Source organism: Oncorhynchus mykiss, chromosome 31 (assembly GCF_013265735.2).
Source record: "Oncorhynchus mykiss isolate Arlee chromosome 31, USDA_OmykA_1.1, whole genome shotgun sequence".
NCBI classification, from domain to species: domain Eukaryota; kingdom Metazoa; phylum Chordata; class Actinopteri; order Salmoniformes; family Salmonidae; genus Oncorhynchus; species Oncorhynchus mykiss.
In genome coordinates, this window is record NC_050571.1 from 2723386 (window position 1) to 2742122 (window position 18737).

The 18737-nt window shown below is 40.1% G+C and overlaps 1 protein-coding gene across 3 annotated transcripts in view; it reads right to left on the bottom strand.

The window, feature by feature from the left end:
- LOC110504452 (magnesium transporter protein 1) overlaps positions 1 to 18289 on the bottom strand; it is a 28287-nt gene extending 9998 nt beyond the window's left edge. Inside the window, exons 1-8 of one of the 3 annotated variants that reach the window (XM_036970007.1) lie at positions 18080 to 18289; positions 17191 to 17360; positions 16154 to 16271; positions 12549 to 12689; positions 10599 to 10739; positions 10418 to 10507; positions 1732 to 1795; positions 1555 to 1629 (exon numbers count right to left, since the gene is read on the bottom strand). In XM_036970007.1, coding sequence (XP_036825902.1) covers positions 1555 to 1629; positions 1732 to 1795; positions 10418 to 10507; positions 10599 to 10739; positions 12549 to 12689; positions 16154 to 16271; positions 17191 to 17360; positions 18080 to 18214 — 934 coding nt within the window. In that variant the 5' untranslated portion in view covers positions 18215 to 18289. Of the gene's footprint in view, positions 1 to 1554; positions 1630 to 1731; positions 1796 to 10417; positions 10508 to 10598; positions 10740 to 12548; positions 12690 to 16153; positions 16272 to 17190; positions 17361 to 17634; positions 17671 to 17956 lie in introns of those variants that run through there. The other 2 variants (XM_036970008.1, XM_036970009.1) reach the window with 2 other exon arrangements.
- Between the last annotated feature and the right edge of the window lie 448 nt (positions 18290 to 18737).

The following is an 18737-nucleotide window of genomic DNA, read 5'->3' on the forward strand; positions in this document are numbered from 1 at the left end:
CTCTCGTGTATTTTCTGCATTATGCACTGATATGGGCAGCGACCATGTAACACTTTTACAACATACAGAAGTGCGCTGGTTATCAAGGGGCAAAGTATTGGCACATTTTTTTGAATTGAGAGACAAGCTTAAAGTTTTCTTTACTGACCATCATTTTCACTTGTCTGACCGCTTGAGTTTCTCACACGACTGGCCTGTCTGGGAGACGATTTTTCCTGAATGATCTGAATCTAGGATTACAGGGACTCTCCGCAACTATATTCAATGTGCGGGACAAAATTTAAGCTATGATTAAGAAGTTGGAGCTCTTCTCTGTCTGCATTAACACGGACAACACACAGGTCTTTCCATCACTAAGTTTTTTTGTGTGCAACTGAACTCAAGCTTACAGACAATGTCAAATGTGATATAGCGAAGCACCTGAGTGAGTTAGTTGCGCATGTACTTTCCCGAAACAGATGACAGAAACAACTGGATTCGTTATCCCTTTCATGCCCTGCCTCCAGTCCACTTACCAATATGGGAACAAGAGAGACTCAACAAAATTGAAACAAGCGGTTCTGTGAAAACTGAATTTAATCAGAAGCCACAGCCAGGTTTCTGGATAGAGCTACGCTCAGAGTTTCTTGCCTTGGCCAATCACACTGTTAAGACACTGATGCCCTTTGCAACCACGTACCTATGTGAGAGTGGATTCTCGGCCCTCACTAGCATGGCAAATAAATACAGGCACAGACTGTGTGTGGAAAGTGATTTAAGACTGAGACTCTCTCCAATACAAGTTATGTGCATCCTTTCAAGCACACCCTTCTCATTAACCTGTGGTGAGTTATTCACAATTGTTGATAAACAAATAAGGTTTTATATGTAAGATGGTTAAATAAAGAGCAAAATTGTTGATTATTATGATATTATTATTTGTGCCCTGGTCTATAAGAGCTCTTTGTCACTTCCCACGAGCCGGGTTGTGACAAACTCACACTCATTCTTATGTTTAATAAATGTATCGTATAGTGTGTGTGTGGCAGGTTTACAATGATGTCAAAAAACAACATTTAAGAGTGCGCTGACCCTGGTGCTAGAGGGGGTACGGGACTATAAAACGTTTGGGAACCACTGGTCTAGACATTTCCACTTCACAATAACAGCACTTACAGTTGACCATTGCAGCTCTAGTAGGGCAGAAGTTTGACCAACTGACTTGTTGGAAAGGTGGCATCCTATGACGGTGCCACCTTGAAAGTCACTGAGCTCTTCAGTAAGGCCATTCTACTGCCAATGTTTATCTGTGGAGATTGCATGAATGTGTGCTCGATTTTATACACCTGTCAGCAACGGGTGTGGCTGAAATAGTCGAATCCACTCATTTGAAAAGGTGTCCACATACTTTTGGTGATGTAGTGTGTTTCCCATGCCAATTAAGCACTTTGAATTCAATTGAAAGAGAGAGACAGAAAGATGGATATAGACAGAGAGAGAGAGAAATATAGACAGAGATCGAGAGAGAGGAGAGAGACAGGCAGAGAGGAGAGAGAGAGATATCTAGATACATACTTTTCCTCTTGCCAATGTCCATATCTGACGTGGCAGCCTCGTGCAACAGCACCATCCCCATGGTAACAGCAGAGTCTGGGACAGGAGGTTAAGGGTCACAGAGAGAAGCTGTAGCCAATGAGAGGCTCTCATACAGGGTTAGAGGTCAGGGGTCAGACTGAGGTGTGTAAAGGATACTGAAGAGCAGCACGATGTGAGTTTCTGCTACAAACTGGGCCTGACTGCTGCCGTGGATGTAACTCTGAAACAACACACGCACAGTGATGAACAAACACACACTGTTAAGACAGAGTTAAAACACACACACACAGTTAACACACACAGTTATTAACACACACAGCTATTAACCTGTCTTGGGTAGGGGGCAGTATTTTCACATCCAGATGAAAAGCGTGCCAAAAGTAAACTGCCTGTTACTCAGGCCCAGAAGCTAGGATATGCATATAATTTGTAGATTTGGATAGAAAACACTCTAAACAGTCTAGTTTCTAAAACTGTTAAAATAATGTCTGTGAATATAACAGAACTGATATGGCAGGCCAAATCCCGAGGACAAACCATCCAAAAAATAATAATTTCAGCCTACCACTGTTTCCAATGGCTTTCATGTTTATTATGAGGCGAAGTCCTCTCAGATTGCAGTTCCTAGGGCTTCCACTAGATGTCAACAGTCTTTAGAAAGAGTTTCAGGCTGGTTTTTGGAAAAATGAGCTAGAAGTTTTAGTTTTTCTAAGTGGCTCGCATTTTGGCTGTAGTGTTTCCATGCGTGTGGATGAAAGCGCGTTCTTTGTTATTTATCTCCGGTAATGAACTTACTATTCTCTGTCTTAAATGTTATTGTTTATTTACATATTATGGTACCTGAGGTTTGATTATAAACGTTGTTTGACTTGTTTGGATAAGTGTATTAGTAACGTTTGGGATTAATTTTGTATGCATTTTGAAGGAGGGAAACCGGTGGATTATTGAATGAAGTGTGCCAGCTAAAATGAGTTTTTATGGATATAAAGAAGGACTTTATCGAACAAAAGGACCATTCACGATGTATCTAGGACCTTTTGGAGTGCCAACAGAAGAAGATCTTCAAAGGTAAGGCATTTATTATATCTCTATTTCTGACTTTCGTGTCACACCTGCCTGGTTGAAAAATGTTTTTCATGCTTTTGTAAGCGGGGCGCTGTCATCAGATAATCGCATGGTGTGCTTTCGCCGTAAAGCCTTTTTATAATCTGACACAGCGGCTGGATTAACAAGTAGTTCAGCTTTATTTTGAAGTATAATACTTGAATTTTTATGAATGGTAAATATTATATTTCTGTCATTTGAATTTCCCACTCTGCAATGTCACCGGATGTTGGCCCGTAAGAAGTTCTCACACACACACGCACACACACACACACACACAAAGGGACGCAGTGATTTCAGAGTTGGTGCGGATAGGAGCGGACGTCCGCACCGGATGTCCACCGGATGTCCACATCAAATCATTTAGTAGGAGCTGACGGAAGGTGTAAATTAGGAGACAGAGAGAGAGACCGAGGGAGAGACAGACCGAGGGAGAGAGAGAGACCGAAAAACAGAGATGGAGAGAGAGACAAAGCGAGAGAGATACCCACTAATTATCAAAATCCAGAAAAAAATAATATAACCACCAAAAAGGAAGCGATTCCCAAACCTTCCATAACAAAGCCATCACCTACAGAGAGATGAACCTGGAGAAGAGTCCCCTAAGCAAGCTGGTCCTGGGGCTCTGTTCACAAACACACCCCACAAAGCCCCAGGACAGCAACACAATTAGACACAACCAAAACCAAAAGATAATTACTTGACACATTGGAAAGAATTAACAAAAAAACTATGCAAACTAGAATGCTATTTGTCCCTAAACTGCACAGGGTGGGGTTGAGACCCAGGGCCTCCAGCTTAATGATGAGCTTGGAGGGTACTATGATGTTGAATGCTGAGCTGTAGTCAATGAATAGAATTCTGACATAGGTATTCTTCTTGTCCAGATGGGATAGGGCAGTGTGCAGTGTGATGGCGATTGCATCGTCTGTTGACCTATTGGGGAGATATGCAAATTGAATTGGGTCTAGGGTGTTGGGTAAGGTGCAGGTGATATGATCCTTGACTAGTCTCTCAAAGAACTTCATGATGACAGAAGTGAGTGCTACGGGGCAATAGTCATTTAGTTCAGTTATCTTTGCCTTCTTGGGTACAGGAACAATGGTGACCATCTTGAAGCATGTGGGGACAGCAGACTGGGATAAGGAGAGACTGAATATGTCGGTAAACACTCCAGCCAGCTGGTCTGCACATGCTCTGAGGACGCGGCTAGGGATGCCGTCTGGGCCATCAGCCTTGCGAGTGTTAACACGTTTAAATGTCTTACTCACGTCAGCTAATTGTCATTATTACAAATAAATAAATAAAAATCGGCCGATTAATCAGTATCAGCTTTTTTGGTCCTCCAATAATCGGTATCGGCGTTGAAAAATCCTATTCGGTCGACCTCTAGTCCAAACACACTAAGACAGTCGTGAAGAAGGCAAGACAACGCCTTTTCCCCTCTCAGGAGACTGAAAAGATTTGGCATGCGTCCCCAGATCCTCAAAAAGTTCTACAGCTGCACTATCAAGAGCATCCTGACCGGATGCATCCCTGCCTGGTATGGCAACTGCTCGGCATCTGACCGTAAGACGCTGCAGAGGGTACTGCGTACGGCCCAGTACATCACTTGGGCCAAGCTTCCTGCCATCCAGGACTTACAGTGGGGAGAACAAGTATTTGATACACTGCCGATTTTGCAGGTTTTCCTACTTACAAAGCATGTAGACGTCTGTAATTTTTATCATAGGTACACTTCATCTGTGAGAGACGGAATCTAAAAAATAAAAAATCCAGACAATCACATTGTATGATTTGTAAGTAATTAATTTGCATTTTATTGCATCACATATGTATTTGATCATCTACCAACCAGTAAGAATTCTGGCTCTCACAGACCTGTTAGTTTTTCTTTAAGAGGCCCACCTGTTCTTCACTCATTACCTGTATTAACTGCAACTGTTTGAACTCGTTACCTGTATAAAAGACACCTGTCCACACACTCAATCAACCTCTCCACAATGGCCAAGACCAGAGAGCTGTGTAAGGACATAAGGGATACAATTGTAGACCTGCACAAGGCTGGGATGGCCTACAGGACAATAGGCAAGCAGCTTGGTGATAAGGCAACAACTGTTGGCGCAATTATTAGAAAATGGAAGAAGTTCAAGATGACGGTCAATCACCCTCGGTCTGGGGCTCCATGCAAGATCTCACCTCGTGGGGCATCAATGATCAAGAGGAAGGTGAGGGATCAGCCCAGAACTACACGGCAGGACCTGGTCAATGACCTGAAGAGAGCTGGGACCACAGTCTCAAAGAAAACCATTAGTAAAACATTACGCCGGCATGGATTAAAATCCTGCTCAAGCCAGCGCATGTCCAGGCCCGTCTGAAGTTTGCCAATGACCATCTGGATGATCCAGAGGAGGAATGGGAGAAGGTCATGTGGTCTGATGAGACAAAAATAGAGCTTTTTGGTCTGAACTCGTGTTTGGAGGAAGAAGAAGGATGAGTACAACCCCAAGAACACCATCCCAACCGTGAAGCATGGAGGTAGAAACATCATTCTTTGGGGATGCTTTTCTGCAAAGGGGACAGGACGACTGCACCGTATTGAGGGAAGGATGGATGGGGCCATGTATCGCAAGATCTTGGCCAACAACCTCCTTCCCTCAGTAAGACCATTGAAGATGGGTCGTGGCTGGGTCTTCCAGCATGACAACGACCCGAAACACACAGCCAGGGCAACTAAGGAGTGGCTCCGTAAGAAGCATCTCAAGGTCCTGGAGTGGCCTAGCCAGTCTCCAGACCTGAACCCAATAGAACATCTTTGGAGGGAGCTGAAAGTCCGTATTGCCCAGCGACAGCCCCGAAACATGAAGGATCTGGAGAAGGTCTGTATGGAGGAGTGGGCCAAAATCCCTGCTGCAGTGTGTGCAAACCTGGTCAAGAACTACAGGAAACATATGATCTCTGTAATTGCAAACAAAGGTTTCTGTACCGAATATTAAGTTCTGCTTTTCTGATGTATCAAATACTTATGTCATGCAATAAAATGCAAGTTAATTACTTAAAAATCATACAATGTGATTTTCTGGATTTTTGTTATAGATTCCATCTCTCACAGTTGAAGTGTACCTATGATAAAAATGACATGCTTTGTAAGTAGGAAAACCTGCAAAATCGGCAGTGTATCAAATACTTGTTCTCCCCACTGTATATAATAGGCAGTGTCAGAGGAAAGCCCATAAAATTGTCGGAGACTCCAGTCACCCAAGTCATAGACTTTTTTCTCTTCTACCGGGGTGGCAGGTAGCCTAGTGGTTAGAGCATTGAACTAGCAACTGGAAGGTTGCAAGATCGAATCACCGAGCTAACAACGTAAAAATTGGTCTTTCTGCCCCTGAACAAGACAGTTAACCCACTGTTCCTAGACCGTCATTGAAAATAAGAATTTGTTCTTAACTTGTAATTCTGCTGGTGGCAGTATTGAGTAGCTTGGATGACTAAGGTGCCCAGAGTAAACTGCCTGCTACTCAGGCCCAGTTGCTAATATATGCATATTATTAGTAAATTTGGATAGAAAACACTCTGAAGTTTCTAAATATGTTTGAATAATGTCTGTGAGTATAACAGAACTCATATGCCAGGCAAAAACCTGAGAAAAAATCCAACCAGGAAGTGGGAAATCTGAGAATTGTAGTTTTTCAACTCTTTGCCTATCGAATATGTGTGCCCAGTGTCTATGGGTTCAAATTGCACTTCCTAAGGCTTCCACTAGATGTCAACAATCTTTAGAACCGTGTATGACGCTTCTACTGTAAAAGGAGGGGGAATGGGAGGGGAGTGAGTCAGTGGTCTGGCAGAGAGGCATTAGCTGATCACGCACGTTCACGTGAGAGTTAGCTTGAGTTCCTTTGCATTTCTGAAGACAAAGAAAGTCTCCGGGTGGAACATTATTGAATAGTTATGATAAAAACATCCTAAAGATTGATTCTATACATCGTTTGACATGTTTCCCAGAACTGTAATATACAGTGCCTTGTGAAAGTATTCGGCCCTCTTGAACTTTGCGACCTTTTGCCACATTTCAGGCTTCAAACAAAGATATAAAACTGTATTTTTTTGTGAAGAATCAACAACAAGTGGGACACAATCATGAAGTGGAACGACATTTATTGGATATTTCAAACTTTTTTAACAAATCAAAAACTGAAAAATTGGGCGTGCAAAATTATTCAGCCCCTTTACTTTCAGTGCAGCAAACTCTCTCCAGAAGTTCAGTGAGGATCTCTGAATGATCCAATGTTGACCTAAATGACTAATGATGATAAATACAATCCACCTGTGTGTAATCAAGTCTCCGTATAAATGCACCTGCACTGTGATAGTCTCAGAGTTCCGTTAAAAGCGCAGAGAGCATCATGAAGAACAAGGAACACACCAGGCAGGTCCGAGATACTGTTGTGAAGAAGTTTAAAGCCGGATTTGGATACAAAAAGATTTCCCAAGCTTTAAACATCCCAAGGAGCATCAGACCACTGCAAATCTACCAAGACCTGGCCGTCCCTCTAAACTTTCAGCTCATACAAGGAAAAGACTGATCAGAGATGCAGCCAAGAGGCCCATGATCACTCTGGATGAACTGCAGAGATCTACAGCTGAGGTGGGAGACTCTGTCCATAGGACAACAATCAGTCGTATATTGCACAAATCTGGCCTGTATGGAAGAGTGGCAAGAAGAAAGCCATTTCTTAAAGATATCCATACAAAGTGTTGTTTAAAGTTTGCCACAAGCCACCTGGGAGACACACCAAACATGTGGAAGAAGGTGCTCTGGTCAGATGAAACCAAAATTGAACTTTTTGGCAACAATGCAAAACGTTATGTTTGGCGTAAAAGCAACACAGCTCATCACCCTGAACACATCATCTCCACTGTCAAACATGGTGGTGGCAGCATCATGGTTTGGGCCTGCTTTTCTTCAGCAGGGACAGGGAAGATGGTTAAAATTGATGGGAAGATGGATGGAGCCAAATACAGGACCATTCTGGAAGAAAACCTGATTGTGTCTGCAAAAGACCTGAGAATGGGACGGAGATTCAAAGTTCAAGGGGGCCGAATACTTTCGCAAGGCACTGTAACTTTTTTGACTTTTCGTCTGAACTAAGCGATCGCGCATTGAGCATTTGGATTAATGGGCTAAACACGCAAACAAAAAGGAGATATTTGGACATAAATGATGGACTTTACCAAACAATTCAAACATTTAATGTGGAACTGGGATTCCTGGGAGTGCATTCTGATGAAGATTTCTGACTTCTGTTGACTCCAACGTGGCGGATATCTGTATGGCTTGATTTGTTGTCTGAGCGCCGTACCCTGATTATCGCATGGTTTGCTTTTTCCGTAATTAAAAAAAAAAATCTGGCACAGCGGTTGCATTAAGGAAAAGTGTATCTCTAATTCCATGCATGATCAATGTTTATTATGAATATTTCTGTAAATTGATGTGGCTCTCTGCAAAATCCCTGGATGTTTTGGAACTACTAAACATAACGCGCCAATGTAAACTCAGATTTTTGTATATAAATATGAACTTTATCGAACAAAAAAAGTCCTATGAGTGTCATCTGATGAAGATCATCAAAGGTTAGTGATTAATTTTATCTATATTTCTGCTTTTTGTGACTCCTCTCTTTGGCTGGAAAAATGGCTGTGTGTGTTTTTGTGACTAGGCTCTGACCGAACAATCATATGTTGTGCTTTCGCTGTAACGCCTTTTTGAAATCGGACACTGTGGTGGGATTAACAACAAGTTTATCTTTAAAATGGTGTAAAATAATTCTATGTTTGAGGAATTTTAATTATGAGATTTCTGTTGTTTTGAATTTGGTGCCCTCCACTTTCACTGGCTGTTGTCATATCGATCCCGTTAACGGGATCCAAGCCATAAGAAGTTAACTGACTTGCCTAGTTAAATAAAGGTTTTAAAAGCAGTACCGAAGGGCCAAGTCTAGGACCAAGAGGCTCCTTAACAGCTTCTACCCCTAAGCCATGAGACTGCTGAACAACTAATCAAATGGCTACCAGCACTATTTACATTGACCCCCCCCCCTCCCCATATTTGTTTTTCACTGCTGCTACTCACTGTTTATTATCTATGCATAGTCACTTCACCCCTACCTACATGATCAAATGTACTAACCCCGCACACTGACTTGGTACCGGAAACCCCTGTATATAGCCTTATTGTTATTCTTATTGTGTTACTTTATATTCTTATTTTTACTTTTGTCTATTTAATAAATAAGGGCATTTCCCGTTAAGGTCTACACCTGTAGAAAAGTAAAGTTTGATTTGATAGAGAGACTGTTCATTTTCGATTTTTTATTTCACTTGCTTTGGCAAAGTTCCCAATAAAGTCCTTAAATTTAATAGAAATTGAATTGAGAGAGAAAGAGAGAGGGACGTACCACTAGTCCAGCAGTGGGGTTATGTTAAGAGATATCTATAGAGAGAGAGAAGGAGGTACCACTAGTCCAGCAGTGGGGTTATGTTAAGAGATATCTATAGAGAGAGAGGGACGTACCACTAGTCCAGCAGTGGGGTTATGCTTTGGGCTGACATCCCGTTACCGGGATGATATTACAACAGCCAGTGAAAGTGCAGGGCGCTTTTTATCAAACAATACATGTATGTTTTGTTTGATAAAGTTCATATTTATATCAAAATATGAGTTTACATTGGAGCGTTACATTCACTAGTTCCAAAAACATCCAGTGATTTTGCATAGCCACATCATTCAACAGAAATACTCATCATAAATGTAGATGATAATACAAGTTATACACATGGAATTATAGATATACCTCTCCTTAATGCAACCGCTGTGTCTGATTTCAAAAAACCTTACGGAATAAGCAAACAATGCAATAATCTGAGACTGCGCTCAGAAAAATAGTCAAAATAGCCGCCATGTTGGCATCAACATAAACAAGAAATTACATGATAAATATTCCCTTACCTTTGATGATCTTCATCAGAAAGCACTCCCAGGAATCCCAGGTCCACAATAAATGTTTGTTTTGTTCGATAATGTCCGTTATTTATGTCCAAATACCTCCTTTTGTTAGCGCGTTACGCCGGACAAAAAATTCAAAAAGTTATATTACAGGTCGAAGAAACATTTCAAACTAAGTACATTAGAATGTTTTTAACATATAGCTTCAATAAAGTTCCAACCGGAGTATTCCTTTGCGTCTTGGTGAGCAATGGAACGCAAGTGGATACCATGAGGAATGCGCATGATCAGAAATTGGCTGACTGCCAGACACCTGATACATTCTGCTCTCATTCAGTCCCACAACACAGTAGAAGTCTCATTCAAATTTCTATAGATGTTTGACATCTAGTGGAAAGCCCTAGGAAGTGCAACATCATTAATATCCCAAGGGGATTTCAATGGGAACTGTGATGAATACATACCAAGCTCAGATTTCTCACTTCCTGTTTTGATTTCTCCTCAGGATTTTGCCTGCCTTATGAGTTCTGTTATACTCACAGACATCATTTAAACAGTTTTAGAAACATTAGAGTGTTTTCTATCCAATACTAATAATAATATGCATATATTAGCAACTGAGACAGAGGAGCAGGCCGTTTACTTTGAGCAACTTATTCATCCAAGCTACTCAATACTGCCCCCAGCTATAAGAAGTTGAGAGATATCTATAGAGAGAGAGGGACGTACCACTTGTCCAGTGGTGGGGTTCTTGTGGGCGTAGGGAGGTCCTCTAATGTGGTTCCACATCTGACCTGAAGTCATGATCAGGCAGAAACACTAGAGAGAACGCAAACCGTTGACAATGACTCAACACTTATTCATCCATAACTTTGATAGTCAGCTACATAATGAACCAGTGTGTTCCTACCAGAGCAGAGAAGGCCCAGACGTTCTTGTTGTAGAGGAATTCCAGGTTGTTTCTGCGGAGGTAAGCCAGTCCTCCTATGACTGCCAGCAGGAATCCCAGCATCAACGGCCCCGCATAGTTAGGAGGACGGATCACACGGATCTACACAGAGAGAGACACACACACAAACAGATTGACACACACACATACATATTGTATTGCCTTACTTTCCTAATCTTACTACTGTCATGACGTTGGCCTGGGGGTATGTTTAGAACAGTCATAAATACCTTTCCCCCTTTTTCCTCACTTTACCGTACTGATGTTACATTTGCAAAACCCTTGGTTAACATAGAGATTCTGGGAACATCAGAAGGTGGGGGGAAATGAACTATATTCTGGTAATCCGACCAATGGAACATATGCGGTGGTACTTATTGAATATGATGTCAGTTCGGTTGTCATCTCAGACATTCTCATCAATGATAAGATGACAAACTCTACAGTGGAAAGTCTACACATCAGAGTTATCGGATTCACATGGAATTGTTGTTCAATTTAAATGTTTGAATATGAAATTATTCATGATGGGATGAAATGTGATTTTAGTTTCTAAAATGTGAGATTTGGGTTTTCATAAGATAGGGCTCTGCTCAATCAGTGGCCCGCCCCTGGGAAGGGACAAGGGCTATAAAACTTTTCAAACACGCCCTCCTCTCCCTTCCTATATAAGCCCTTGACGACAATATAACCTCCTGTTCCGAGGACGTGAGGACGATGGTCCGATGTCAGAATGGTTCAGATAATAACTACAGAACGAAGCCAACATCAGCGTGAGCTTTGGTTGCGAATGGTATGAACTTTGAACTCTTATTCACTACAGAAGAGATACCTAATAGCCGTTGAGTTAGCAACAGCCGCGGCAAACGAGGGTTAGGAAGGAACAGACAGAGTATCCCGTCTATCACACAACGACGTTACTACAACGTATCCAATTGACAATCAGAGACCTTCTTCAAAGGACTAGGTTGGGCAACATGGCCTTCCATCTACCACCAACCTACTGAAGCGCAGCTCAGAGTAAATATTTATTGCATTTTCCTTTTCCAAATTGGCGGTAATTTAGAATGCATAAGATACTGTATTTACGTTAGCACAACTTCGCCCTTTGTTTCTCAGTCTTTCCGCTCTTTCACTTTCACCCAGCCCCTTTTCTTTTGTGTAACAAGCTGTCATATCTGTTCCGCCCGCTAGGGACTTTTTCCTTTATGACGTAATTTGTAATCAAGTTATGATTAATTATGTGTATGTGTAATTCTGTGTGATTAGTTAGGTATTTAGTAAATAAATAATTAAACCCAATTTTGTATTGCTGATTCAACTTGTTAGCCAGGGTTCATGCAGATAACTAAGAATTTACAACTTTCAGATGAGACTGAATTAAGATGACGATTAATACTGACTGCTATTGATGTAAAATATTACTTGGTCTTTAAGAGTTTATTCAGAAGATAACTCTATAAATATTATTTTGTGGTGCCAGACTCTCTAGTTAATTACATTTACATGATTAGCTCAATCAGGTAATATTAATTACGGATAAATTATTTTATAGAATAGCATGTCATATCACTTAATCCGGCAAGGCCAAAGACACGACACTACATTTGCACACACTGTATATAGATTTATTTTCTATTGTGTTATTGATTGTACGTTTGTTTATCCAATGTGTAACTCTGCGTTGTTGTTTTTGTCGCACTGCTTTGCTTTATCTTGGCCAGATCACAGTTGTAAATGAGAACTTGTTCTCAACTGGCCAACCTGGTTAATTAAAGTTGAAATAAAACTAATTTAAAAAATACACACCTGATCACCCATATCTACTCAGATAAACACAGACTAATACATTACGCAAATACCTAGCGTGAGAGGTGAAAGGTAAAGAGGTGAGAGGTCAGGAGGGGCTACCTGTACGTCAGTGCGGTCCCCGACCCAGCGGGCCAGTTGCTCTGCAGCAAAGCCTCTGACCTGCAGCTCATAGGAGTCAGACTTCTTAGGCTTCCCTTTAGCAGGGAAATGGATGAAGGAGGGAGCCGAGTTCATATTCAACTAGGGAGACAAATAACACAGATATATAACTATTACTATATACACAAATAACACAGATATATAAATACTACTATATACACAAATAACACAGATATATAACTACTACTAAATATACAAATAACACAGATATATAACTACTACTATATACACAAATAACAGACATATAACTACTACTATATACACAAATAACACAGATATATAACTACTACTATATACACAAATAACAGACATATAACTACTACTATATACACAAATAAGATATGTAACTACAACTATATACACAAATAACAGATATATAACTACTACTATATTCATATACACTGCATATATGACTACTACTATATTCATACATACTACATATATAACTACTACTATATTCATACATACTACATATATAACTACTACTATATTCATATACACTACATATATAACTACTACTATATTCATACATACTACATATATAACTACTACTATATTCATATACACTACATATATAACTACTACTATATTCATATACACTACATATATAACTACTACTATATTCATATACACTACATATATAACTACTACTATAATCATATACACTGCATATGACTACTACTATATTCATATACACGACATACACTGCTCAAAAAAATAAAGGGAACACTAAAATAACACATGCTAGATCTGAATGAATGAAATATTCTTATTAAATACTTTTTTCTTTACATAGTTGAATGTGCTGACAACAAAATCACAAAAATTATCAATGGTATTCAAATTTATCAACCCATGTAGGTCTGGATTTGGAGTCACACTCAAAATTAAAGTGGAAAACCACACTACAGGCTGATCCAACTTTGATGTAATGTCCTTAAAACAAGTCAAAATGAGGCTCAGTAGTGTGTGTGGCCTCCACGTGCCTGTATGACCTCCCTACAACGCCTGGGCATGCTCCTGATGAGGACAGTCTGTGGTGCAACGTGGCGTTGGTGGATGGAGCGAGACATGATGTCCCAGATGTGCTCAATTGGATTCAGCTCTGGGGAACGGGCGGGCCAATCCATAGCATCAATGCCTTCCTCTTGCAGGAACTGCTGACACACTCCAGCCACATGAGGTCTAGCATTGTCTTGCATTAGGAGGAACCCAGGGCCAACCGCACCAGCATATGGTCTCACAAGGGGTCTGAGGATCTCATCTTGGTACCTAATGGCAGTCAGGCTACCTCTGGCGAGCACATGGAGGGCTGTGCGGCCCCCCAAAGAAATGCCACCCCACACCATGACTGACCCACCGCCAAACCGGTCATGCTGGAGGATGTTGCAGGCAGCAGAACGTTCTCCACGGCGTCTCCAGACTGTCACATGTGCTCAGTGTGAACCTGCTTTCATCTGTGAAGAGCACAGGGCGCCAGTGGCGAATTTGCCAATCTTGGTGTTCTCTGGCAAATGCCAAACGTCCTGCACGGTGTTGGGCTGTAAGCACAACCCCCACCTGTGGACGTCGGGCCCTCATACCACCCTCATGGAGTCTGTTTCTGTGTTCCCTTTGAGCAGTGTATATAACTACTACTATATTCATACATACTACATATATACACTACTATTATATTCATGTAGTATATGTGAATATAGTAGTAGTTAAATATGTAGTATATATGAATATAGTAGTATTTAAATCTGTAGTATATATGAATATAGTAGTATATGAATATAGTAGTAGTTCAATCTTTAGTATATATGAATATAATAGGAGTTATATATGTAGTGTATATTAATGTAGTAGTAGTTAAATCTGTATTATATATGAATATAGTAGTAGTTATATCTGTATTATATATGAATATAGTAGTAGTTATATATGTAGTGTATATGAATATAGTAGCAGTTAAATCTGTACTTATTTTCCACCATAATTTGAAAATAAATTCATTAAAAATCCTACAATGTGATTTTATGGATTTTTTTTCTCATTTTGTCTGTCATAGTTGAAGTGTACCTATGATGAAAATTACAGGCCTCTCTCATCTTTTTAAGTGGGAGAACTTGCACAATTGGTGGCTGACTAAATACTTTTTTGCCCCACTGTATAACTACTACTATATTCATATATACTACATATAAGACGACTACTATATTCTTATATAACTACTACTATATTCATACAAAACTACTACTATATTCATACATACTACAAATACACTACCACTATATTCATATATACTACAAATATACACTACTACTATATTCATATATACTACAAATATACACTACTACTATATTCATATACACTACAGATTTAACTACTACTATATTCATTTATACTACAGATTTAACTACTACTATATTCATATACACTATATATACACACACTACTACTATATTCATATATACTACATATATAACTACTACTACATTCATATACACTACATATTTAACTACTACTATATTCATATACACTACATATATAACTACTACTATATTCATATATACTACAGATTTAACTGCTACTATATTCATATACACTACATATATAACTACTACTATATTCATATATACTACAAATATACACTACTACTATATTCATATACACTACATATTTAACTACTACTATATTCATTTATACTACAGATTTAACTACTACTATATTCATATACACTATATATACACACACTACTACTATATTCATATATACTACATATATAACTACTACTACATTCATATACACTACATATTTAACTACTACTATATTCATATACACTACATATATAACTACTACTATATTCATATATACTACAGATTTAACTGCTACTATATTCATATACACTACATATATAACTACTACTATATTCACATATACTTCATATATAACTACTACTATAATCATATACACTATATATACACACTACTACTATATTCATACATACTACATATTTAACTACTACTATATTCATTTATACTACAGATTTAACTGCTACTATATTCATATACACTACATATTTAACTACTACTATATTCATATACACTATATATACACACTACTACTATATTCATATATACTTCATATATAACTACTACTACATTCATATACACTACATATTTAACTACTACTATATTCATATACACTATATATACACACTACTACTATATTCATATATACTTCATATATAACTACCACTACATTCATATACACTACATATTTAACTACTACTATATTCATTTATACTACATTTATACTACTACTGAGTTGATATGCACCAGTTAAAGCAGTGTTCCAGAAGGTTCATGTTGTAATGATCCAGTCAGGTAGAGTAACCAGACAGAGCTGCTGTCAAGTGTAGTTTCACTTAAAGAATGTGAGCTGTCGAGATCAGGCTGGTTTACCGATGCCAACCGTTAGGCTCTAATGGACAGCTTAAAGCCCGGCTCTAAATAACACATGAAGGGTGAAATAAACTAAAAGAGATAGAATAGTTATACCATCTGAAAGACGTCAGATCCTTCATCAAAGTCGACGGTAGCGAAGAAGACTTTGTTGGTGAAGGCACTGGAGTAACGCCAGGAATTAGCTAGGATCTGGTACTCCTCGTCAGCCTGTCTGTAGAGGGGGTGGACACACACAGTATGTCAAATACCTTTCAATATTTGAGATACGATTGATTTAGTGTGTCCAGAACAATGGAACTAATAGAATAGTCACAAAAGTCTGCCGTACTGGGCGTACCACAAAGGCATATTAGGACATGCATTTGTCCCATCCATGTGTAAAACTAACATGTGACCCCTTACTGGCAGACTACACACAGTCTCTGTTACTGACGGGCAGACTACACACAGTCTCTGTTACTGACGGGCAGACTACACACAGTCTCTGTTACTGACGGGCAGACTACACACAGTCTCTGTTACTGACGGGCAGACTACACACAGTCTCTGTTACTGACGGGCAGACTACACACAGTCTCTGTTACTGACGGGCAGACTACACACAGTCTCTGTTACTGACGGGCAGACTACAAATTGTCTCTGTTACTGACCGGCAGACTACAAATTGTCTCTGTTACTGACCGGCAGACTACAAATTGTCTCTGTTACTGACCGGCAGACTACACACAGTCTCTGTTACTGACTGGCAGACTAGACACAGTCTATGTTACTGACTGGCAGACTAGACACAGTCTCTGTTACTGACGGGCAGACTACACAGTCTCTGTTACTGACCGGCAGACTACAAATTGTCTCTGTTATGGGTTAGGGTTATCATGACATGTAGGGTTAGGGTTATGACATGTGACACCCACCTGTCACCCCAATTCAAATGAAACCCCTGCACTGGAGACAGACATTTTATGAGACTCATGTTTGCACGAATCGTGGACAAATACAGTATCGCCAAGGTTGGTAGAAAATTCCCTCCACTACACCAAACTGTACCCACCCTGTAACTCCCAGTAATGAATACCAAACATCTTTGATTAAATCACATTATCTGGTGTAACAATTTGTAGATAAGTTACTTGCAGACGCCACACTGTCTCTGTGGCTGCAGGGCGGTGAACATGATGACCACAGAGTAGTTCCTGGGAGGAGCCTTCACAAAGCGACGAAACTTCTCCCCGTTCATACGGATCACAGCTCTCTTCCCTGTCCAGTCCATAAGCTGACCCACCTTCTCAGAGAGCAGGGTCTGGAGGGAGAAAAGGGGAAGAGGGGTTAGAGGTCAGAGTCATATAGCGACCTGGTCCATCAGTTGGCCCACCTACTCAGACTGCAGGGTCTGGAGGGAGAGAGAAGAGGGCAAAGAGGTTAGGGGTTACAGGTCAGGGTGTTATACCGGCCCACCCACTCAAACAGCAGGGTCTGGAGGGAGAGAGAAGAGGGGTTAGAGATCAGGGTCTTAATACCAGCCCAGTCCATCAACTGGCCCACCCTCTCAGAGAACAAGTCTCTAGTGTATCTACCTAGCTCGAGCCGAAAGAGGGCACATTTCCTCACCCGGAAGTGCTAACAACGTTTAGGAATGATGCGGATTATAGCTGCAGGAAAGGTCAAAGTTCTAGACCAAGTAGAACATAGACACGGCAATATGTGACGTGTTAGTTATTACAATGAGCTAGATACTTATATATGAAGCATACTGACGATGCAAACTAGCTAGGTAACCGGTTCCTCCCTAATAGTTAATGGCTAGCTAGCTAAACCTATCTCTCCTAGACCCATGAGCTAACGTTAGCCTGCTAGCTAGTGTAATGATTATGACACCGTGCGCTAAGAATAAAATACCTCCTTTTTCTTCTGTCCGGTTGAAGGGATTCCATAGAAACTCAACATCAACAACAACGAATATAAAACTTTTAGATACATTTTAATCATCTTTCACAGAGGCGCTTCCGTCAATCGACTGACCTCGGATTGAAGGATTCTCTGTAACATTCCGATTGGTCGATTTTCCGCCTCAAGAGCCAATGGCGTGATAGGGGCAGAGACTGTAAAGAAAGCGAGACATCCTACTTCCGTTTTTTTCTGATTGGGGTGGGGCATCTCCTTATTGTAATGCTTGTTTTTAGTATTTGATGAGGGTTGTTTACGTTAACCACCTGTATTAAATGGAGAGAGATGCTATGCTACTAGCCTCATATACCAGCCATCACGAGACAATTCCGATATAAAGTGTTTTTTTTCTCAAAGTTGCCGGGATGTCACGTGTCCTACTTATATTAGGACAATCATAAAAACTTAAGCCTTACAAAACTTCTATTCGATCAAAAAAAACTCACGTAGGAAATAAGCCATTCATTTTTTGTTGGCCAAATTAAACACTTTTATTGACCTCCAAACAAAAACTTCTTGCTTGGTGGGGAAATTTAGATTTCATGCTAAATTGGGCCTCTCTTCCTCTTCTCTGCTGTAATGAAGGAACCGTGAGCTCATGAGGGAAAGCATGCTCACAGGACATAAATAAATGCTCACAATTATTTTCAATGGTAAATGGCCGGAGTAAACTATCTTATTTATCCACCATCTTTGAAAATGAGTCTTGGGTGTATGAAGTAAGATTTGGGGT